This window comes from Macrotis lagotis, chromosome 1 (genome assembly GCF_037893015.1).
Source record: "Macrotis lagotis isolate mMagLag1 chromosome 1, bilby.v1.9.chrom.fasta, whole genome shotgun sequence".
NCBI lineage: Eukaryota > Metazoa > Chordata > Mammalia > Peramelemorphia > Peramelidae > Macrotis > Macrotis lagotis.
This window is the reverse complement of record NC_133658.1, coordinates 904,184,291-904,207,122: the sequence shown is the minus strand read 5'-3', so window position 1 is coordinate 904,207,122 and position 22,832 is coordinate 904,184,291. Positions and strand designations below refer to the sequence as shown.

Here is a 22,832-nt window from a genome sequence, read left to right as displayed (position 1 = left end):
GCTGCAGCGGCTCAGGGCGGGGGCGGGGCCTGGGTGCCGGAGGCGGGGCCTGTCTGCTGCAGCGGCTCAGGGCAGGGGGTGGGGCGGGGGCGGGGCCTGGGCGGCGGAGGCGGGGCCTGGCTGCTGCAGCGGCTCAGGGAGGGGGCGGGGCCTGGGCGGAGGCGGGGCCTGGCTGCTGCAGCGGCTCAGGGCAGGGGGTGGGGCGGGGGGCGGGGCCTGGGTGCCGGAGGCGGGGCCTGGCTGCTGCAGCGGCTCAGGGCGGGGGCGGGGCCTGGGTGCCGGAGGCGGGGCCTGGCTGCTGCAGCGGCTCAGGGCGGGGGCGGGGCCTGGGTGCCGGAGGCGGGGCCTGTCTGCTGCCGCGGCTCAGGGCGGGGGCGGGGCCTGGGTGCCGGAGGCGGGGCCTGGCTGCTGCAGCGGCTCAGGGCGGGGGCGGGGCCTGGGTGCCGGAGGCGGGGCCTGGCTGCTGCAGCGGCTCAGGGCGGGGGCGGGGCCTCGGCGGCGGGCTCGGGCTTGGGGCAGCGGCGGCGGCGGCGGCAGCGCTCGGCCCGGGCTCCCGCAGGGATGCGCGCGGCGGCGGCTCCAGCGGCGGCTGCGGCGGCGGCGGCTCCAGCGGCGGCTGCGGCGGCGGCGCCTCCGAGCCCGAGCCGGGCTTCGAGGCGGTGGGCAGCGAGGCCCCCGCGGGCCGCTGGCTGCGCCTGGCGCCCGTGTGCGCCTACTGCGTGTGCGTGTCGCTGGCCGCCGCGCTGCTGGCCGCCTACTATGGGCTGGTGTGGGCCCCCGCGGCGCCCGCCCGCCTGGCCGCCAGCCCCGCGCCCCCCGGCGCCTGCCCGCGCCCCGCCGCGCCCGGGCCCTCCTGCAGCCCCGCCGCGCCCGCCGCGCTCGCCGCCGCTGCGGCCTCCGCGCCCCGCGGGCCCCCGCAGCTGCCGCCCGGGGATCCCGCGCCGGAGCCGCCGCCGCCGCCGCTGGAGCCAGCGCGGCCGCACCACGAGCCCCGGGTAGATAGCCGCCCCCCGGCCCCGGCCCCGGCCCCGGCCCCGGCCGCGCTCCCCTCCCCCTCCCGCGCCCCTCCCCCCCGCACCGCAGGCCCCGCGCCCCGGGGGTCCCGGGGCCCCCGCACGCGCACCCGGCGGCTGAGCAGCCTGGACCCCCCGGATGGGCGCCGGCCGGAGCCGCCCGCAGCAGGACCCGCCCCGGAGCAGGATGCCCCGCGACGCCCCCCGCCTCGTCTCCCCGTCCGTGGGGCCCCGTGTCCGTGCTTGTGTGTGTACGTGTGTCCTCGGGAAATAAACCTCGCACCCGGCACCGCGGCGGCCTCGTCTCTGCGCCGGGGCCCGGGGGGCGCGGGGTGGATCGGGGGAGGGGGCGGCCGGGCCCCAGGGACCACCAGCCCGGATAAAGGAGAGCGCCCGGCCCCGCCCCCGCCCCCCGCCTTTGACGCAGGAGGGACCCGGATAAGCGAGAGGCCGCCATCCTGGAGCCTGGGGACCCTGGGAGCCCCTGGGGCGCCCGCCCCGCCCCCCGCCCCCCATCTCCAGCTCCGCTGCCCCCTGGCAACCCGGGGGCGGGGCACGGCTGTTACTTTGGTGGGGGGAGGGGGTGCGGGGCATGAGGACGCCCCCCCCCGAAGAGCCACCTCCCAGCTCGGGGGGCCCAGCCCTGCCCCCTCCCCGCGGCTGTGGGCGCCGCCCCGGCTGTCCGACTGAACGTCCACCAGGGAGGAGGGCTCCGCACTCGCCCCCTGGCGCCCCCAAACCGGCCCGCGGTTGTTAGGGGCCTGAACTGGGCGACACCCCCACAAACGGTGCCGCGGCCACCCCGCCTGCCCTCCTTCTGGACCCAAGACCACGATGCCGGGGGTGATGCCGTGCCAAGCACAGGAACTGGACTGGAGGGGGCCAGTGGGCAGAGCGTGGGCCCTGGGTCCGGAGGGCCCGAGTTCAAGTGCAGCCTCACTCATCACCCAGCTGTGTGGCCCTGGGCACCTCACTAACCCTCCCCCTCCCCCAAAAGACCAAACAAAATGAGCCATCTTGTCACAAAGGATACGTTTGCCCAATTACAGTTGAGATTCCTGGGAAATGGAGCCTTTGTCTCTATAGAGCAGAAAAAGCCGCCCCATTGTGCCCACGCACATTTGTTAAGAGGACCCCATGTTCAGATGCCCCTTCTCCCACCCAGGGCATCTCCTCCTTTTCAAGGCTCCTTTGCCCTTCTCCCACTGAGCCTGCCTCCCCCACCTTGGCCCTCCTCATGCTACTCTTCCAGAAGTCTTCTGGGTTGACTTTTCCTGCCATCATCATTAGCCCATGGGGAAGGAGGGGTGCCTTGTGGTTTGGCCCCTAAACTCAGGGTCATTGCTTTATGGCCCCAGGGCAAGGGCCAGCTCCCCTTCCAGCACAGTAGCCAGGAGGGAGCGCCCGGGTTCCTTTGGGTAGTGGACATTGAGTCAGGGGAACCCCTGGGTGGAGCTAGGTCACTGTTTCCTCTTCACCCCCCTTCTTAGCCTCCCTCCCTTACAAAAGTGGGCAACAGAACTGGGGCTGGTAAAAACGGAACAGCTGAGAACAGAGCCAGAGTGACTGGACCGAGATGGAGCTAAGTAAGTTAGCCCCTCTTTCTGCCCCACCTCAGTGACCCCTCTGCCTTGATCACTGTCTTCCCTGTTCTGTGACCCTCAGTGATGTCTCTCGTTCAGGAATTCTGTTTTCAATCCCCTCCCCCCACCAGCTCCCTCACTCTCCCCCTTGTCCCTGCAGGATACCTGCTCTGTCCCTGTCTCCCCTTTCTCTGTTCAGTTTTTCTTCTTTCTTCCTAACCTTCAGTCTGCCCATCTCTATCCCCCAGTCTCCCCTTTATCTCAGTCTCTTCCATTTCTGTCCCCTGGTCTCTGTCTGTGCCCTTCAGTGCTCCCTGCTGCTCTCTCTGTCCCCTCATTCTCTCTCTCTCTCCTGTCCCTGACTCACTTTCCCTTCCCCTCCCAATCTGACTTCTCCATTCCTTCACCTTCATCCTTTGATCCTCTCCTCCACTCTGTGTTCCTTCCTCTCCCTGCCCCACTTCTGTCTCCCCGATATCCCTGTGTCTGTCCCTTGGTCTCCTCTGGGAGTTCTTCCTTTGTCCCTTCCCTTCTGCCTGTCCTTTCTTTGCACCCCCTCCACTCCCCCCCCCCCCCCCCGTCTTTCCCATCTCTGGATTACGACCTCATGGTACTCTCTTCTCCATTTCAATCATTTCATCTCCATCCTCTCTTGTCTTTCATTCTTCCTTCTCTGTGTCTCTTTTTTTTAGGTTTCTGCAAGGCAGTGGGGTTAAGTGGCTTGCCCAAGGTCACACAGCTAGGTCATTATCAAGTGTCTGAGACCAGATTTGAACCCAGGTCTTCCTGACTCCAGGGCCAATGCTTTATCCACTGCACCACCTAGCCGCCCTCTCTTGTCTCTTTTCAAAAAAATACATCTTAATTTCTATTGGCAAGTGTGGATACTCAAATAGAGTAAGAAATGATGATCATTAACAAGGGTTAGAGGTTAGAGGACCAGATTGGCTTGGGATACCTACTGGGGTTGGTTGACCCTGGCAAAGTCCCTTCAGTTCTTAATTTCCCCTAGGCTACACCTGGAAGAGTTGCATGCTGCCTTGATGGAGGGAATGTCCTCATCAGGAATTCCCTTCTGAGCTGAATTCACAGAAAGCCCACACATGACCTAACCCTAATAACTAATCCCATCGAAAAAAACATTAAAATAAAGCAATTACTTGAAAGATGGAAACCAACCAACCTAGATGGTACAGAGTTATAGAAAGGGAAAGGGGAGACTAGGGGACTAGGGAGGCTGGGGGAAGGAGGAGATGGTCATGCAAGGAACTGTAGTTTCATCAGCCTTCCCTTACTCTCCCTTCTTGTAAATAGCATACAACTGTCTTTGACTCAAGAGAGAAGTGACCTTTTCCCTTTACTTCCATATTTAGTCAGACTCAGAGGAGAGATTTGAACACAGGTCTTCCAGACTCAACCAAACTGAGTCCTTCATCTATTTACAGTATGTTGACCTTGCCCCCAAAGATGCACAGCATCCATATCATCAGTGTTTCCACGTTCTTTTTCTTTTGTGTCCTATTTCTGGGCTATGATTTGGAACTGCGGAAAAGATAAAATATATATTAAAAAGAAAAAAAGAAAATAGAGTGAACTTTGAAAAAAAGATTTAGGATGTCAGATTTGCTCTCCAGATTATGTTCTTTTCTAAAGTGTTTCCTGTTTATTGTGTAGTTCTGAAGCTGTAACTATTTTGGTGTAATCAAACTCAACTCTTTTGCCCTGTGGTGGTTTGTTGTTGCTTCTTTTTCCTGGTCCTGTAATTTCATCAGTATAGGGAACTTCTGATGTGGAAACTTCCTCCCACTTCTAGTTCAGTTTACTTATATTCAAGTTGTAATCTTAAAAGTTCTCTATGGGCTTTCCCCCCAGAACCTATGACTTCTCCATTATATAACTGGCGTGGGAACCAGATGGGCCAGTCTAGTCTCCCAGTATGCATTCACTTAAGATCAGAAAAGAAAAACAAAGGAGACTAGTCATTGGTACCATGCTTTCATAGACACATGGTGGCCAGGTGGGAGAAGGGAAAGTGAGAATACCTGTGGATGTCTGCAGTTGGAGAGGTAGAGGAAAGGGCCCTCTCATCATGCATTGAATATCCTTATTTAAGTTAAATGAAGTCAATCAATACAGCTCAAGGAACTCTGGTCTTCCACTTACTCCCTTCTAGTTCTTGGGTGAGTCCATCCTTGGTGGGCCTCAGTTTCCTCATGTAAAAGACTATATCTCCTTCTACCTCCAAATCTGGGGTACTGAAATCTGTATCTCTCCCTGTTCCTTCTTGTTCTCCCTCTTGGGATATTTTTGTCCAGTTCTTCCAGATAGAATTCAGAACCAAAACTCTTGGTTTTCACTGACCCTGTTCAACCTCAAGGGAATCTTCCAGTAGTCATCCTCATTGGTGTGTGTCCCAAGTTAGGAGTTTCTCTGCTAACATCAGAGTGTGATGCTTTCCAAGATCTCTTGGGGAAAGATCCCTCAGCACTCAGGTGGACAAAACACAAGTTGAGGGGAAATGTTTGTCCTAGAGGCAACGAGTGGATAGAGAACAGAGCCTTGAGTTGGCAAGACCTGAGTTCAAATCCAGCTTCAAATCCAGCCTAGCTATGTGACCCTGGGAATGTCATTTAACCTCTGACTGCCTTAATTTCCTCATTGGTAAAATGAGAACAATAGCATCTCCCTCTCAAGGTTGTTGTGAGGATAAGATGAGATAAAATTTAAAAAAGTGCTTAGTACATAAATTATAATCTTAATAATTATAATTAATACTTAGATAGTGCTTAATAGTGTGGTTGCCTTACTCCCTTCCCTGCTCTCCCTTCTTTCTTGCTCCCTCTTCTTTCTTCCCTCTACCAAGAAACTGCATCCACAAACATAACAATTAAGAAAATTCCCTTTCCATCACCAGTGGGCCTTTTCTCCAAGGTATCCATCGAGTCTTTCACACTTACAATCTCATCCCTGCAGGACATCTTCCCAGGAAGGAAAAGTATTAAGCAAATCTACTAAAAATAACATGTATTCTTTTATCATATCAAGCAGCTGTTTAGAGGACAGCTAACCTCTAAGGAGAAGCTGTGCCATCAAACTGTCTTGAGTTTAGCAGATCCTTTAGAAATACTTCTGGAAAGTTCTAAAAATTCCTTCATATTCTTGGGTTTGCATTAAAGTTAGACATCACCAAGATCTGTTAAGATAAATCTTTATCAAAAGGAAAGGGAAATGGGCCCAGGATACAGTTTGTGATGGTAGCCTTTAACAGAAAGAGATAAATGCACACAATAGTTAATAGTTGTTATTCAGTTGTGTCCAACCCCATTTGGGTTGTTTTGGGCAGAAATATTGGAGTGGTTTTGCCATTTCCTTTTTCAGCTCGTTTTACAGATGAGGAAACTAAGGCAAACAGGATGAAGTGACTTGCTCAGGGTCCATTACCATTACAGGAGTTTCTTTCACTTGCATAACTATTATTTGTGACTCAGAGAGGCCTGGCTTCTGTTGAGAAGTTTGATCACATTCTTAGACCTCTTAATCTTTGGGGAATGCTTCTCAGGTTTGTATATTTGTGTTAATTCTCTTTTTCTTTTGGAGAGTAAAATATTGCCAGAGATATTCATACAATTTTTTTTTTTGCCAAATTGATAGTTTCCCTTGGCAACCAAGTGACCAGTGTAGTCAGGCAGACCTGAGTTCAAATCCAGCCTTTGATATGTCCTAGCTGGATGTCCTTGGACAAATCACTTAATCTCTGTCAGTCTTAGTTTTCTCGACTGTAAAATGGGGATAACCATAGCACTTATCTCATGGGGCTATTGAGAGGGTGAAAACGAGATCATATTTGTAAAGCACATAGCCAGGCACCTTCACATGGTAGTTTCCCTTCTCTTCCATTTTTGGAGCACTGGTTTTGTTTGGATGAATGTTGTTTAATTCTGTGTAATTGGAGCACTGGTTTTGTTTGGATGAGGGTTGTTTTATTCTGTGTAATTGGAATAATCTCTGGTTTTGGTCCTTGGGTCCCCTACCTATTTCTCAATCTTTTTCTTTGTGGATTTCCTCTGCTGACCTTTATCCTCCCACTCTCTCTACTCTGACCCTCAGCCCCTCTTCTGTTCAGTTTGGCCCCTTAGTCTCTACTTTCTTTATGTCTCTGTCACTCTCTTCCCTCTGTCCCTTCTCTCTGCCCCTTGCCCTCCTTCCTTCCCCTTCCCCCTCCCTCTGTCCCTTGGTTCTCTTCTCTCTTTCTCACTTCCTCTAGCTGTTCCTCATTGTCCTCTTTTTCCATTCCTCAGTCTCTACCTCTTAGTATCTCTACTTGGGGCACCCCAGCTCCCCTCTCTTTGCCCCTTCCTTCTCCCTCCTTACTTTTATTATTTTTCTGTCCTCTTTCCCCATCAGTAGCCCCTATTTTGCCCCTCAGTTTCTCCACTCTCCACCCCTCCATCCTTTATCCTTTGTCCCTCCGCCTTCCCCTTGGGTCCCACACTCGCCCTCTTCTCTTTTCCTTCCTTCTGGTTTTCAGTCCCAGTTCGTCTCTTTGTCTTTTCATCTCCAGGTTGGGGTTCAGACTTCCAGAAGCAGACTCTGGGGCCCCAAAATGACCTTTATGATGTCGCCAACACATGACCACTCCAACTTTGCTTGAACTCCTCCTATGGGATACCAGGGGTGGGCTTAGGGAAGAAAGTCTGTTATCCTCTAAGTTGTCTCATTCTATTTTGGGATGACTTTCATCACTGGGAAGTTTTTCCCCTCCATATGGAGGTACAAATCCAACCCATTTTCACCTTCGCACTATCCTGATCACAGAATCTCAAAACTTTTGATTTGGAAGGGACTGTCTATAGTCTATTTCTTCTCTGCAATCACTCTTATTATAGCATCACAAATTAATTAAAATATAATTCAATTAACATTTTAATTAATTTGAAAGTATTAATTTAATGCATTTTAATTAATGTTCTAAAGTATTTTATTGAGACAGCTAAAATGGTCCAGTCGATATAGAATGTTAGACTTGGAGGCAAGAGGACCTGTGTTCAAATTTGACCTTGGACGTTTACTAGCTATGTGATTCTGGACAAATCATTTCCCTTCTGCTGACCTTAGTTTCCTTATCTGAAAAAATACAGATAATAATAGCACCTCCCTCCCAGAGGTATGGTGAAGATACCCCATAGAAAGTGATTTGGAAGTTTTATGGCATTGTGAAATTTTCAGTTATTATTTTAAAAATCCTTTTGATTTTTTCTCACAATTACATGTAAATACATTTTTAACATTCTTCTAATTATTTTTAAAATTTGGGGTTCCAAATTCCCCCCTCCCTTCCCTGCCAGCCTCCTTAACAAAGCAAGCATTTTGCTATAGATTATGCTTGTGCACTCATGTAATTTCATATTAGCCGTGATACAAAACTCAAGAATAATCAAGAAAGTAAGAAAAATCTGCTTTAATCTCCTTTCAGATGCCGTCTATTCTTTCTGTGGAGGTGGATCATTTATTATTATTATTATTAGGTTTTTGCAAGGCAGTGGGGTGAAGTGGCTTGCCCAAGGCCACACAGCTAGGTCATTATTAAGTGTCTGAAGCCGGATTTGAACTCAGTTACTCCTGACTCCAGGGCCAGTGCTCTGCCCACTTCGCCACCTAGCTGCCCCTCATTTGTTATTATTGATGGCCTTTTTTTAAAAACAATGACATCACTTCTTTCCTCCCTAGACTTTTTCCTCCTAGCAAAGACATAGTTGAGCAAAAGGAATGAACCCACCAGCTGTGTCTGCCAATGGATGCCTCTTTCCATACCTGCATCCAACTCTTTCAGTCATTAGAGGAAGGAGGTGTGAGGAGGTTGATATTAGGACCCTTTTTTTCCTTTCACAGATATTGGTTCTAGACCTGGAAGGGATCTTGGAGGCCACTTATAGTCCAACCCCCTCATTTTACAGATAAGGAAACCGAGGCTTGGAGGCAATATCCCATGGCTAGGGACAGATAGACCTGGTGGGATCAACAGAACAAGTGGAATCGCACCCTTCACATCTCCAAGGCGGGCTGAACAATCTCAGATTCTCCTCACTTGTCCTAGACCCAGGTCTAATAATCAGGACGCATTCCTCTTCTCTGTATGTCCTTCGGCTTGTTGTTATGAATGACTCTAAGATGAACTCCATTCTCCAAATAGAATCTGGGATGGGGTAACAGTGTTAGGTAGGACTCTCACTTCCCTTATTCTGGTGCTTTGCTCTTGTTGCTTGTGTTGCATCTCTGACTCACACTGAACCCCAAATCTATGCAATGCTTCTCCCCACCTTTGGCATGTGAACTATGGCCCAGTCATGTCTCCTTCCTCTCTCTTGTACAGCTGATTTCCTTGGTCCTAAATATAGGACTTTTAATTCATCCCTCTTATATTTTGAGGTTTCTTCCAAACCCCACCCCATTTTCGCTTGACTCATCATTAATTTCATTTCATTCCCCTTAAAGATTTAGCTCATTGTTCAAACTTGTCTTCTTAGATAGATTGTTAGCCGGTCAAATGCTATCCATCCTTCCCAGTGCCGTTATCAACGACCAATTGGATAACTGCCGTCTAGTCCCGACAAAAGTATCAAAGGGCAGAGAGAGCTCAGGACTAATTCCTGACCTTAACCTATTATTAGAAATATTTGGATCTAGTCCCAAAGGATACAGTTTCAAACCCTCTGAAAAATTGTTTCTACTATCCAGTTCACATTTCATCTCATTCCCCAAGGTCAGCAGGAAGAGTTTTCCTGAAACCTTCGCAAACTGTGTCTATTATATTCATAAGAATCATATAATCTTATTATTATTTGGAACATTTTAAAATAACCAGAGGTAACTAGGTGGCTCAGTGGATAGAGCACCAGCCTCAGGCATTTATTAACTGTGTGACCCTGGGCAAGTCACTTAACCTTTGCCTCTGTTTTCTCATCTCCCAGTGTTGCTGGGAAGATCAATTGAGATATTTATCCTCCAGATTCCAGGGCTGGTGTTGTATCTATTGCTCTTTTTAGCTGCCCCTTAGGCAATGGGATTAAGAGTGACTTGCCAAGGTCACACCGATAGGCAATTGTTAACTGTCTGAGGCTGGATTTGAACTCAGGTTGAGATAATATTTGTAAAAAAAAAAGCATTTAGCTCAATACCCATAGAAATTCCCTAATCTAAGTCCTTTTTTTTTTTTTTTTTTACAGATTAGGAAACTAAAGTTCAGAGAAGACCAAGGTCACATAGATAGTTATTGCAAAGGCAGCATTTGAACTCAGACCCCCTGACTCCAATTGCAACTCTCCTTTAAACACTCATTTCAGTGCATGGAAGTTTTTTCATTCTTTGTTGATAATGTTTTGTAATTCTTTTGAAAAGCATTTGACCACTTACCTATTCACTAATAACTGTTAGTCTTATGAATTTGTATCAATTCTTGATATGTCTTGGATATAAAAATTTTATCAGAGTTGATACAAAGATTCTTTTCTGCTGTTTTTCTTCTTATTCTATTATTGATTTTATTCATGCAGAAATATTATACTTTAAAGTGGTCCAAATTGTCTATTTTATTTTTTATGATCATTCCACTCCTCTTTGGTTAAGAATTCTTCCTTAACTACAGTTATAAAATATATGCCCTTTCATTCTCCCCAAATTAAAAAAAATGATTTGGCTGTTTACATTTAATTACATTTAATTCAAATATCCAAAAGGATCTTATTGTGATACATGCAAGCATGAACCTAATTTCTGCCCAATTGCCTTCTAGTTTGAGTGTAAATTTTTGATGAATAGAGAAGTCTTTCTTCAAGTCATTTGTGTTTCAAAGATTTCAAGTACTAAGTTGCTGAGGTGGATAATTTCTGAGACTTTCTTCTCTAGTCTTTTCTGCACATGATCTGTCTGTGATGAAACCAAACTCTGTGTCATTTCTGCTTCTTTTTCTGTTTGTTCACATGCCGTGCCATTATCCTTTCCAGAATTTTGTCATAGAATGAAGTCAAGGAAATGGTTTATAATTTTCAAACTCCTCTTCTCATTTTTTCCCTTGAAAATCAAGGCAAAAGTTAAACCCTCCTCTAAGCTTGTGGTGTTTCTTCCATTCTCTGTGGTCTTTCAAAGATCAATGGCTTTCAAAAATCAGATCATTGTGGTTCAGCATTATACAATGCCTTTGCTTTCAGGACTGGAGGATCTTGTTCATCTGGGTCAAACACTTAAACTCCTCATTTCTGCCTCCATTTTTGTTTTGTTTGTTTAAGGCAATGGGGTTAAGTGACTTGCTTAAGGTCTACTTCCATTTTTTTTTTTTAAACTAGTGCCCCACTTACCCACACTAAGACTTGGAAAATCCAGTATTTTGATTGACAGCTCACATTTTTTTGCTTCTTCTGTTGAAGGGTGTTCTTCCTCTGTTCAATTAAATGTTTTCAGTTTTCCTCTCATTTCTGGATTTTGCCACATCATTATAAGAAAGTATAATTAAAATAATGTATATTTGTGAATCACTGCTCACTTTAAAGAACTATACAAATTCTGGTTTTTTAATTATTATTATTATTATTAATGACCCTCTAGAATGAGAATGGCTTCATCCCTTGAGCCTTCACCTTCATTTCTACAGAGAATGTTTATAGAATAATACAAGAGTATATTGGTAAATGATTAAAACCTAGACTCTGGGTAGGGAGAAGAAGAAATTCTGTGCACACCCTTTTAACTTTAATCTGAATTATTTTTATACTTTCTTAAGTCTAGACTCTCAATAAAACAATCAGTCAAGTCTTGATTTGGACAGGTTGATGCAAATGCTTACAAATTCAATCAGCTCTAGCAAAAGTTGCAACACACCCCTGATTCCAATTAAATATAGTCTCACAACTCAAAACTACCCTTTTTCTTTCCTGTTTGTTTCGAATGAGTGGCATATTCAGAGCCATTGTTCTTTTTTTGTTTGTTTGTTTGTTTGTTTTTTGCCAGGCAATGGAGTTAAGTGACTTGCCCAAAGTCACACAGCTAGGCGATTGTTAAGTGTCTGAGGTTGGATTTGAACTCGAATCCTCCTGACTCCAGGGCCAGTGCTCTATTCACTGTACCCCTAGCTGCTGCTAGAGATATAGTTCTAATCAGAGTTATAGTTTTAGCATCTCACACAGTTTCTGAAACATTGTGTTAACGATAATAAAAATAGCCTTTATAGAACACTTTAAAGTCTGCAAAACAATTTACAAATATCTCGTTTGATCTTCACAACAGCCTTGGGAAGAAGGTGATATTATTGTCTTCATTTAATAGCTAAGGAAACTGAGGTAGACTAAAGTGACTTGACCAGGGTCACACAACTAGTGAATGTCTGAGTCTGAATTTGAACTCAGGTCTCCTTGATTCTGGCCCTTAGATACTTTTTAAATAATTGTGGATTGATTGATTTATTCCATCCCATCAAGTCTTACAGATAGCTAGGGGCCTATGTTAGCCCCCTTTCATTATTTTTTTTTAAGGTTTTTGCAAGGCAAATGGGGTTAAGTGGCTTGCCCAAGGCCACACAGCTAGGTAATTATTAAGTGTCTGAGGCTGGATCTGAACTCAGGTACTCCTGATTCCAGGGCCTGTGCTCTATCCACTTAGCCTCCCTGCCCCCTTTCATTATTAATATCTTATCTTCTTGCTTATGTTGCTTTTTATCTTTTGTGACCTTCTAGATATCTTTACTGTTATTCTTTGTTTTTTAATTACTATTTAAAAATTTTAATTGATAGCCTTTTCCTTTTCAAATATGTCACTTTTCCTCCTTTCCTCTTCCCCTTACCATCCCTTGTACCATAGAAGAAAAAAAGGAATGTCAAAATAGTCCAGTCAAAACAGACTGCCTTCTGTGGGGGATGGGGGGAGGGAAGCGAGATTAAGGGAAAAATCGTAAAATTCAAAACAAACAAATAAATAGATAGATAAATAAATAAAATTAATAAAATTTAAAAAAATAGTCCAGTCAAGCCAACCACAGAGTAATAATATCTGTCTACTCCAATGGCCCCCCACTTTTTCCAAGAAGGGAAAGGAAGCACACTTTCTCAAATCTTCTCCTGGGCCAAACTTGGTCATTTTAATTTCACTTTGTTCTTTGCTGTTGTGGTGGTGGTTGTTGTTTCTGCTTCTATAGTGAATTGTGGAAATTGCTGTCTGGGTTCTCCTCATTTCATTTGATATTGGATTATATAAATCTAATGTAGAGGATCAGCTGCTAGGTCCATAAGGGCCAGGATAGTTTGTTCTCACCCTGTTCTGTACTCAGCTATGTAATTTAGACTGGATTCAGTTCTGTGGAGGTTTACTTTAATGGGAGGGGTTTCCCTCCATTTTATCATATTTTTTATCTCATAAACCCCTATCTGATGTTCCAGATGGAAATTTACTTTTAGCTTAAATTGTGACTCATATCAAGGTCCTTTCTAAAATAGGAACAAAAAGACCTCCAATATGAATCAAGTATATAATAGGTAATTTTTTCCCTAGCCACAAATCTGAGAATCATAAAAAGACTCCCAGTCTGTATTCACAGAATAACTCAAAACAGGGTTCAAAAACTTGTTATTGCTGTTCCAATTCATTGACAGGCTGACACGTAAACCTCATCAGGACCTAGTGCAGTTGGCAGAATAACTAAGTGGGCACTTGATTTTTCACCTAGACTCTGCACTGTCCAAATAAACTCTTGATACATGGACCCCTTCTCTTGTCTGGGGCCATTTTCTCTTAGAATGTAACTGTTAGGGGCAGCTAGTTGGTGCAGTGGATAGAACCCTGGCCCAGGAGTCAGGAGTACCTGAGTTCAAATCCAGCCTCAGACACTTAGCTGTGTGGCCTTGGGCAAGTCACTTAAGCCCATTTGCCTTGCAAAAAGCCCCCAACAATCTAGAAGGTAACAGTTGCTATTGTTTTTGAATTCAAAAAACTTGAGATAGATACTCATTTGCCTAAGATCAGGAAAAAACAAACACAAAAATAGAAAAGGAAGCCGAGGGTATAGGTGCAAGCTTCCTTTTCTTCCCCCCCCCCCCCCCCCCCCCCCGCGCCCAAAAGACCATATTGATCTTATGGGAGAGACATGGTTGGGTAGTTACTAATCTAAACAAAGATCTAGAAGTTTCAGAGACTGCATTTGCTGCCAATGGAGAAGGTCAACATGAGGCTGGGGTGAAGAAAAGCCAGTCTTTCTTCATCTTTTGCTAGAAATCTAGTAAAAAGAATTCGTGAGACATAGTCAAATTCTTGTCTCTTCTTGGAACTACTGCAGTCCCCAGTTATAGGGTAAGGGGAGACCAAGGGACCACTCCAAATCTGCCACATCAGAGCAAAATGCAAAGTCTGTTCAGCATTGGGTCAATATATGGCTGGAAGCTGGTCCCAAGGCTTCCATAGAGTTGACCAGAACCAGGAACTTCAGCTCTTAAGAGTGTTCCATGGGGAGTGCCTAGGTGGTACAGTGGATAGAGCCCTGGAGTCAGAAGGACCTGATCAAATAATCCAGCCTCAGACACTTAATAATGATCTAGCTGTGTGGCCTTGGGCGACCACTTAACCCCATTGCTTCGCAAAAAAAACAAACCCCAAAAAACAAACCAACCTAAAAAAAAGTGTTCCCTGTTTGGCAGGAACTTCAAACCCTCTTTTCATGATACCCCAACTGCACCCCAATCTCTGCCTTCTTCCTGTCTCTCAGTCTCCTCCCTTCCTTTGTCCTGCTATCTCTTTTGTTTTTATCCTTTAGTCTCCCCCTCCCCTTGTTCCTCAGTCTCCTCTTGGACCTCTAGTCTCCTCATTTTCTCTGTTTCTTAACTCATCTTTTCTTAGGTGTCCTCTCCTCTCTATCTTTCCATCTCCCATCTTTTCCCCTTCAGTCTTTTTTTTTGCTCTCTGTTCCTCAGTACCATCCCCATGCCCCATTTTCATAATTCAGGTTCTGTCTCTTCTTTTTTTTCCATCCCTTGCTTTCCCTGCTATGTCTTTGACCAGTTTCTTTTTTCTTTTTCTTTTTTTTTCTTTTTTAGGTTTTTGCAAGGCAATGGGGTTAAGTGGCTTGCCCAAGACCATACAGCTGGGTAATTATTAAGTGTCTGAGGCCGAATTTGAACCCAGGTACTCCTGACTCCAAGGCCGGTGCTTTATCCACTACGCCACCTAGCCACCCCAATGTCTTTGACCAGTTTCTTAAAGAAGTCTTTCCTCTCATGTGCCCTCTATTTCTGAGTACTCTTGTCCCTGTCTCTCTGCTACAGGTTTTCCTTTCTCTTAGCCTCAGTTTCCTCTTCTTGTATAATGGTTCTCACAATCTGAGATGGGAGAGGTGTTGGATTCCATCTAAGGATAACTCATACCCCAAATCAGGATCAGACTTGGATTCTGGAAGGGATCTTAGGAGATGACTGGTGGAACGCATGTCTGAAAGGAATCTACACTAGAACTCACCCGACAGTTGGTTATGCAGGACAGGGTGCCCACCTCCTCTAGAGACTCCCATTCCACTTTAGCTTTTCTCTAATCATTAAGAGACTCCTGATCGAGAGAAATTAGTTTGTCTCTTTGCTATTTTTACCCATAGTTACTAACTCAGTCCTCTGGGGTCAAATGCAACATGTCTAATCATAGCCTTTGAGATGTGGTAGGCAGCTATCACATTCTCTCCTGAGCCCCTGTGTCCAGTTCTATCAAACAATTCAAGACCCTTCACCATGTTGAGTGTGTGGAGACCCCACAGCTTACTAAAGGACTTCTTAAATGGAAGTTCCCCCAAATTGAATGCAACGCTCCAGATGACATCTGTCCAGGGCTGCCTACAAAGGGATCATCCCCTCTCTATTCTCTATGCCCTTCTTAGTGAAGCATTTTTGACTTTCCCATCACAAGGCTATATTTCTTTTTTCTTTTTTTTCTTTTTTTTTTTTTTTTTTGCAAGGCAATGGGGTTAAGTGGCTTGCCCAAGGCCACACAGCTAGGTCATTATTAAGTGTCTGAGGTCAGATTTGAACTCAGGTACTCCTGACTCCAGGGCTGGTGCTCTATCCACTGCGCCACCTAGCTGCCCCTACAAGGCTATATTTCATAGTGTGTTTGTGGGTCCCTTGGATCCCTAGATGTTTTCAGAACAACTAGTATGGAATTGTGCCTTCCTCGTCTTATATTTGTGTGACTTGATTTTTGACCCCCAAGTTCAAGACTTTCACTGATACCCCTTTTAAATTTCTCCTTATTAGATTCAGTCCAAATCCAAGCTAGCCTATCAAGCAAGTTTTGGTTCCTGATGGATTTTTTTTGAGGTTTTTTTTTTTTTGCAAGGCGATGGGGTTAAGTGACTTGCCCAAGGCCACACAGCTAGGTCATTATTAAGTGTCTGAGGCCGGATTTGAACTCAGGGACTCCTGACTCTAGGGCAGGTGCTCTATCTGCTGCGCCACCTAGCTGCCCCCTCCTGATGGATTTTTGAACCCAAGTTCAAGACTTTACTTGTATTCCTATTAAATTCCTTCTTATTAGATTCAACCCAATCCAAACTGGCTTAGCAAGCAATTTTTCAGTCCTGAAGGCTGTTTTCCTGACTTCCTGCCAGTTTGATGTGATCTGCCAGTTTGGGTAGCATTCTATCAATGTCTTTATCCCAGTTAATGATAAATTCAATAAAGCCCATGACCAAGCAGAGATCCCTGGAGCACTCCAGTGAAGACCTCTTGCTACATGGGCTTGCTTTCCTTGACAGCTATCCTTTGAGTAAACAGATACACAGTCCTCTTAACAATATTCTAAGTCCTGACTTTCCTTGAAGCCTTCCAGGAAAAGAGAATCTAGTACCTCCCAAAGCAGTCCTGGATGTTAAGCCTTAATCTGCCTCAGTTTCCACTTTGGCCTTGTGGACACCTAAGGTCTATTTAAGTTACTAAGGTGACTCAAAGATGCAGATTCAAAAGAGATGATTTAGGAGTGACTAGGTGGCGCAGGGGATAGAGCACCAGCCCTAGAGTCAGGAGTCCCTGAGTTCAAATCTGGCCTCAGACACTTAATAATGACCTAGCTGTGTGACCTTGGGCAAGCCACAACGGGGTTAACCCCATTGCCTTGCAAAAACCTAACCCCCCCAAAAAAAAGATATGATTTAGCAGTGGACATGATTTCATAATTTTTCATAAGTGATGATCAAATAATCTCAGCTGACACTCTTAATTTTAAGCAAATAAGGCAATTTCCCCATTTTGGCTGGGAGAGGTCCTAGCTTCTCCAGAAACTTCAGAACTTTAGAATTTTATCACATTGAGGTCAGCAGAACTGCTAAGATCTTACAGTTCTTCTCTAATTGAAAGTCCCAAGGGACCTCACAGATCAAGATAATTTTAAAAGGATTTGATTACCTTTTCTCTCAATAGTGAATTCTTAATATTGTCTACTTTAAAGCAAAATTTATCCCTTAAATATTTAATGGTTTTCCTCACATTTTTAACCAAATCTTTTAACACCTCAATTCATAACCAACAACACCCAGATAAAAAGAGAAGTTATATTTCTTTTTTTAAAAAATTATTAATTTAAGGCAATAGGGTTAAGTGGCTTGCCCAAGGTCACATAAGCTAGGAAATTATTATATGTCTGAGATCACATTTGAACTCAGGGACTCCTGACTCCAGGGCTGATGCTCTATTCACTGTACCATCTAGCTGCCCCTGAGAAATTATATTTCTAAAAGCATTTCTGATACAATGATTTTCAAAATTTCACAATTATAAGAAATTTTAGAGACAAAATAATAACACACACACAGCATCCTGTTTTTAAAACAAAAGAAAACTCATCAGTTAAGTGATGCCAATTCAGTAGAATTACAAAATCAAATATTCTTACGTAGAAAGTCATTCACTGGGGCGACTAGGTGGTGTAGCAGATAGAGCACTGGCTCTGGAGTCAGGAGGACCTGAGTTCAAATCCGACCTCAGACACTTAATAATGACCTATTGCCTTGCAAAAAAACCTAAAAAAAAGTCATTCATTTGATTTTGGGCATTCTATAGTAATCACATCTAAACTTCAGTAATCAACCATAAAGTAATTATATTCAATTAAAAGTAATAATAATAATAGCAACATATAATATAGTGTTTGCTGTATTCTGTACAATCTACTGATCCTCTTTTCAGATTAGGAAGCTAAGGTAAACAGAGGTGAAACAAATTGCTTAAAGTCATGCAATAATACTGGGTTTTAATTCAATCTTTCCTGATCCGTGCATTTTTCAGCCTATTGCTAACTAGCATATATATATATATATATATATATATATATATATGTGTGTGTGTGTGTGTATATATATATATATATATATATATATATATATATATATATATATATATATATATATAGTTTTTGCAAGGCAAACGGGGCTAAGTGGCTTGCCCAAGGCCACACAGGTAGTAAGTATCAAGTGTTTGAAATTGAATTTGAACTCAGAGCCTGTACTGTATTTAGTGTGCCACCTAGCTGCCCCTAAAGTGCCATTTTTTAAGGAGCTCTTTCCTGGTGTCCCTCCTTTAATTCCACCCTAACTTTGTGTATGTTTGCATGTACTTGAGCATGTTACATCCTCTTATAGACTATAAACCACGTGAGGACAGAAACCATATCATTTTTGTTCTTGGATCCCCAGGGCTAACACAGAAGATGCTTGATAGTAATAAGAGCTGCATTTAATCAGAGATTTAAGGTTTGCAAAGGGCTTTGCCCACATTTAATTTGAACAGTAACCTTGTGAAGAGAGATGATGATGATGATGATGATGATGATGGTGATCTCTGTTTTGTGAAATGAAAAAACTCAGGCTGAGAGAGTTTAAATGTCTTGTCCAGGGTCTCACAAGGTTGCACTGTGCTACTAAGTTGCTAAGACCAATTTAGGTTATTATAATTATGTCTCTCTTAACAAAAACTCAAATAGAATTAACTTTTGCAGCTGCCAAATCATTCCATTCACTCACACTGAGCTTGTGGTCCACTAAGACATCAGATCTTTCCCAATAGGAATTACAGTCTTTGAAGTCTCCCTCAACCTATTTTTTTTAAATTGAAGTGATCATTTCTGGTTTGGACAGAGAGAGTTACAAAAGTTTACCATCTGATACAAGTGAATGGGGTGGAAGAAATGGAATTGAGAAGATCTTAGCCTTTTTCATTCAAAACGGTAACTAAGTATATGAAATTTTCAGGAATTTATCTACCAAGACACTCAAGAAATGTGTTAAGGCAACCACAAGACACTCTCTTCAGAAATAGTGGTTGGTAAACAGTATGTGTTTAATAAATGCTGGTTAATTCAACTTGGCTTAAATAATTATAGAAATATTAATTACTTATGCAGGTTCTGTCAAAATAATAAAAATGATAAAAAGACCTAAATTCATTAGAGTTCATGCCAAACTCCCAAAGGATTATTTTATAGAGCTAGAAAAACTAGAAATGAAATTCATTTGAAAAAAGAAGTTTGTTTTTTTAGTTGTTTTTTTTTTTTTTTTTTGCAAGGCAATGGGGTTAAGTGGCTTGCCCAAGGCCACACAGCTAGGTCATTATTAAGTATCTGAGGTCGGATTTGAACTCAGGCACTCCTGACTCCTGGGCCGGTCGGTGCTCTATCCACTACGCCATCTAGCAACCCTGAAACAGAGGTTTTAAACTTTTTTCACCTATGGAAGAAGGGTACAAGAATTTATTAAGCTAAGTACCAAGCCTATGCTAATTGCTTTACACTTATTACCTTATTTGATCCTCACACAATAACTCTGTGAGGTAGGTACTGTTATTACCCTTCTTATAAGATGAGGAAACTGAAGCAGGGTCACACAGCTAGTAAGTGTTTGAGGTTAAATTTGAACTCAGGTCTTCTTTACTACAGGTCCAACACTCTGTACCCTGTAGCTCCACCTAGCTGCCACGGCCTCATTTAACACTCTGGTGAAAACTATTGATTGACCCCTTTTCAGAACAAATACTTAAATTATCTTGTTGTTCTGTTTTGTTTTGAGTCATGTCCAACTCTTCATGACCCCTTTTGGAGGTTTTCTTTACAAAGACACTGGAATTGTTTGCCCTTTCCTTCTATAGCTCATTTTACAGATGAGACTGAGGCAAACAGGGTAAAGTGACTTGTCCAAGGCCACACAGAAGTGTCTGAGAGCAGATTTGAATTCAAATCTTCCTGACTCCAAGTCCAACACTCTATTCACTATAGCACCTCCCCAGTTGCCCTAAAACAAAATACATAGGATTGCAAAGGAAGCCAATTATATTAAAATATAGTTATTAATTTAAAAAAATAAATTCACAGACTTCCCCCCTACTTTAAGAATCCCTGATTCTGCAAAGAAAGATCATCTCATATTTATATGAATATAGAGAAATGAATCCTTCCAAACTTCAGTTTTCCCATCTATAAAAATGACAATAACCATACCATCCACTTGAGAGGTTTATTATGAGGATCAAATGAGATAACAGAATTAAAGCCTATTAAGGGGCAGTCAGTGGGATCCATACTGCACAGAGCTTCAGACCTTTGTGAATTCAAATCTGGTCTCAGAAACTCATTAACTATGGGACCTTGGGCAAGTCACTTCACCCTGTTTGCCTTAGTTTCCTCAACTGTAAAATGAGCTGGAGAAGGAAATGGCCAACCAGTCCAGTGTCTCTGCCAAGAAAACCCAGATGAGGTCATGAAGAGTTAGATATAACTGAAAAATGATTGATCATCAAAACGTGCCAGCTGTCATTATTAATGGTCTTGTGTTCAATGTTTGATCTTTCCCAGGCACTATACTTCCCACAGAGGGTGACTATCCAGACTACTCTGAGACTTATGACACAATAGAAAAGACCCCTGGATATTCAGCTTCAGAAATAATCTCCATCATTGTCTTTTTTGTGGTCTTCTTGGTGGGCGTGCCAGGCAATGCTCTCGTAGTCTTGGTGACGGGAAATGAAGTCCGCAAGATGGTGAACAGTGTCTGGTTCCTGAACTTGGCCCTGGCTGACCTGCTCTGTTGCCTGGTGCTCCCATTTTTGGTCGTCCCCATCCTCCGACATATGAACTGGCCTTTCGATGCGACCACCTGCCGCATCTTACCCTCCGTCATTCTCCTCAACATGTATGCTAGCATCCTGTTGCTCGTGGTCATCAGCATTGACCGCTTCATATTGGTCATGAACCCCATCTGGTGCCAGAACCACCGGAGGGTGAAAGTGGCCTGGTTTGCTTGCTCATTGGCCTGGATCCTGGCCTTTCTTCTGACCATCCCTTCTCTGAAATACCGGAGCCTGGTGGAGGAGCACTTTCCACACAAGTGGGTCTGTGGGGTGATCTACACCAACAATACAAGTGAGATAAGCGTGGCCATATCTCGCTTCCTGCTTAGCTTCCTGATCCCACTCCTCATCATCTCTACATGCTATGGTCTCTTACTCAACCGTCTGTGGATGCGCCAGGCCACTCGCTCCCAGAAGACCATCAATGTGGTTATGGCCGTGGTGGTGGGCTTCTTCATCTGCTGGACCCCCTATCACATTGTGGGCTTACTAATGGCTGTGAGTAAGAACAACTCCCATCTCTACTCTACATTAGAGAGAATAGACAGCTTTACCATTGCTTTGGCATATATTAACAGCTGCATCAACCCGGTCATCTATGTGGTTGCCGGCCATGGCATCAAAGGTCGCATGATGAGCCACTCCATATGCACCAAGCTCCGGCAGGCCCTGACTGAGGACTCTTTAGGACGAGACAGCAAGTCTTTTACCCGATCCACAGTGGGGACGACAGCGGTCCCAGAGGAGCAGCTGTGAATATGATTAGTGATGTGATGAAGCTCAGAAGGGCCCCTGCCATGCCTGGAGGAATGGTCAAGCTTAACCTGCAGACTGCCCAGACTTTTCTTCTTCCTTTCCTAACAGGCCTCCCGTAGCCTCCAGTTAAATCATGAGCTTCTTGATCACAGAGACTGTTTTTACCTTATTTGGTCACTGGCACATGGAATGTGGTACTCCTGTCTCTCCCAGAGAGCCCTCGACTGTCACCTTGACAGCCCCCAGACTCCTTGCAGCCTAACCTCCTTCCCCTCTTGGAGGCTTTCTTTGAATGTCATCAGCCCTGATGGGGACCCATGTCTGAGCTTCTCTGGCGTCCTCTTTCCCTCTTCCAGGAAATCTCCCCTGGATTCCACCCCCTACCTCTTCTCCTGTCACCCCCAGGAGCTCTTGAATATTCCCCACCTTGTTTCAATAAATCTTTGAGAATTTGAATTGGTTGGAATTGAATAGGAGTCCAGTTTGACTTTGTTCATTGGACCAATAGGGTTTGGATGTCTAAGCAAGGTCTAAAGATGGCAACTCTCCACACTCAGACCACTCAGAATATCTGCCCTAGGGGGCTCACCTGGCATGTCACCAGTCATCAAACCCATCTCCAACTGGTTGAAGGTTTCCCAAATTTCATTTTTCTGAATCAATGCCTTGAGAAAATAAAAGTAACTGGTTGGGAGGGGGCAGAGAAGGGGATTTTTCAAGAAAGGGAAATTAGTTGAAGCTCTGCTTACCAAACTTCTTTCCTCTAATCCTAGATTTTTAGCCTCCTTCACTCCTTAGCTGCCTTTCTGGCATCCACAAAGTCTTTATTGAATCACTCACTCTTCTCTGTCCCCTCCTCAGGCCACTGCCCATCTCTCCTTCCTCCTCCCCTCAGGTCAGCTGAGAGATTCAAACTCATTTTATGGAGGAGGTATGGATAGACCATAATATGTAGTATTTGAAGACGAGAGGAGGGAGTTATCTTAGTGGACTTGCAAGTTCCAAATGAGTCAGTCAGAACTAGGGTTGCTGGCATCCTTGTCAGCATTTCATTTCTGAGGTTTTGTCATCATCAGACTGGGAGGATCTCTCCAGGTTTTGCTTGCTTTGGACCAAGTTTACCTGTCTGCTTTGCCTCTTTTGGTCTCTGATTCTTGCCCCAGCTCCTGGGCCTTGAGGATTATCCTTTGACTTGTCCTTTAGGGTCCTGACTGAACAGGATTCCTCATTTCTTAGTCCAGAAATCTAAGAAAGAGGTAGAGAAAGCACTGTGGATACTGGAAGAATCCTAAGACTTAGGGTGGTCAAAGGCCTTCGAAATAAGCCATAAGCTTTTAGAGGAACCCTCCAGG

The 22,832-nt window shown here is 44.8% G+C and overlaps 1 protein-coding gene across 3 annotated transcripts; it reads left to right on the top strand.

The window, feature by feature from the left end:
* Positions 1-1,437: 1,437 nt before the first annotated feature.
* Positions 1,438-21,971, top strand: C5AR1 (complement C5a receptor 1). 3 transcript variants are annotated; one of them, XM_074219175.1, is made up of 3 exons: positions 1,438-2,599; positions 14,665-14,715; positions 20,450-21,971. In XM_074219175.1, the coding sequence occupies exons 1-3, from the start codon at positions 2,590-2,592 to the stop codon at positions 21,478-21,480; spliced, it is 1,092 nt and encodes a 363-aa protein (XP_074075276.1). In that variant the 5' UTR covers positions 1,438-2,589; the 3' UTR covers positions 21,481-21,971. The 3 variants fall into 3 exon arrangements, 2 of the variants coding, with proteins under 2 accessions (XP_074075276.1, XP_074075277.1); XM_074219176.1 differs by lacking the exon at positions 14,665-14,715 and having other exon boundaries at positions 1,441-2,599; positions 20,450-21,967; XR_012474663.1 differs by lacking the exon at positions 1,438-2,599 and having other exon boundaries at positions 14,676-14,752; positions 20,450-20,531.
* The last annotated feature ends 861 nt before the right edge of the window (positions 21,972-22,832 follow it).

Excerpts from the sequence above, each read along its gene's own strand:
- C5AR1 (XM_074219175.1), top strand. Across the intron at positions 14,716-20,449 it reads GCCCAAGACCATACAGCTGG|GCACTATACTTCCCACAGAG; the intron begins GTAATTATTAAG and ends GATCTTTCCCAG.